Source organism: Teleopsis dalmanni, chromosome 1 (genome assembly GCF_002237135.1).
Source record: "Teleopsis dalmanni isolate 2A chromosome 1, ASM223713v2, whole genome shotgun sequence".
NCBI classification, from domain to species: domain Eukaryota; kingdom Metazoa; phylum Arthropoda; class Insecta; order Diptera; family Diopsidae; genus Teleopsis; species Teleopsis dalmanni.
Genome location: NC_051846.1, coordinates 168,420,085 through 168,421,592, shown reverse-complemented (window position 1 = coordinate 168,421,592; position 1,508 = coordinate 168,420,085). Strand labels below are relative to the sequence as shown.

The 1,508-nt window shown below is 39.6% G+C and overlaps 1 protein-coding gene across 1 annotated transcript; it reads right to left on the bottom strand.

The window, feature by feature from the left end:
• Window positions 1-501: 501 nt before the first annotated feature.
• Window positions 502-1,508, bottom strand: LOC119670048 (ctenidin-3-like). The gene is made up of 2 exons (XM_038080151.1): window positions 1,457-1,508; window positions 502-1,375 (listed from the first exon to the last, which is right to left on the bottom strand). Exons 1-2 carry the CDS (start codon window positions 1,460-1,462, stop codon window positions 614-616), a joined length of 768 nt encoding a protein of 255 aa, XP_037936079.1. The 5' UTR covers window positions 1,463-1,508; the 3' UTR covers window positions 502-613.

Here is a 1,508-nt window from a genome sequence, read left to right as displayed (position 1 = left end):
AATTTAATTTAATAAAGGCAAATGATTTTTATTCTATATAAAATAAAATTTAAAACGATGTTTATAACAAATTATGCTAATCAACCAATAAAATAATAAAATTAAATTTTTTTATTATTTTATATACAAAAGATATATTGAAGATGTATAAATAAATATACACCTACAAGGCGTTATGTCAACTGCATATAAATGTGTGTTTTTATAAATTTGCTATATGGAATTATTGAAAAAATTAAAAATGCAATAAATAAAAATGGTATTAAAAACCAGAAACCACCTCATAAATTTCGTTCTAAAAGGAACTAAAACAATATACAATTTCAACACTAAAGAATACGAGTTTTGTTTTCAGATTTGGTTCTCTGTAGATAGAAAAATTAATTTGAGATGGCACACAACAAAAGTAAATGCAAATAAAATCATCATTATGCAATATTAACTTTCAAAAATCAAAGTTGAATAAATTTTTCTGTATAAAAATATATTTCACTTCTTTTTTAAAATACTTAAATTATTTTATAATAAATTTGCACTTTAAAAAAATCTAGTTCGAAAAACATAATGGCAGTATATATACAAAATACGAATTTAGCAAACTGAACTACACTATTTACTTCTTTTTCCACCATCCGCTGCTGCCAGAACTAGCGCTAGCAACACTGCTAACAGGTGCAGACCAGCCACCATGACCACCTCCGTAGCTACCTCCATAACCACCGCTACCGCCGTAGCCACCACCGCCATAGCCTCCACCGCCATAGCCACCACCACCGTATCCGCCAGCGCTGGATGTGGTTGTTATGACTTTGTAAACATCTACATGACCGCCATGACCACCGCCATACCCGCCACCGTAGCCGCCTCCATAGCCGCCACTATAACCTCCGCTATGGCCACCACTATAACCGCTACTGTAACCGCCAGTATTGCCACCATAACCATAATTGCTAGCATATCCTGAGCTGCCACTACTGTAGCCACCACCATATCCGCCGCCACCATAACCGCCACCTCCGTAGCCACCACCGCCATAGCCACCGCCGCCATAACCACCATCAGTTATAATTTTAATGACTTTTACTTGACTGCCACCTCCGTAGCCACCACCGCCATAGCCGCCACCGCCGTAGCCGCCACCGCCATAGCCGCCACCACCGTAGCCACCACCGCCATAGCCGCCACTATGACCACCACTATAGCCGCCACTATAACCGCCACTATATCCGCCGCTATAGCCACCACCGCCGTAGCCACCGCCACCGTAGCCACCACCGCCGCCGCCTCCTTTCAGCGAACCCAATACATTTAATAATCCAAATGTTGCATTTGCTGTTGCCAGCACTGTGAACAGTGCTACCAGACACAAATATGTCTAAAATAAAAAAAAGTCCATTATATAATCCACAGTTTTGTACGATTCCAGACATATTCGTCTTCATGGGAAAACACTTACTTTCATTGCTTTAGCTTCACTTCACTTCAGTTCACTTTTGAAACGAATTTTG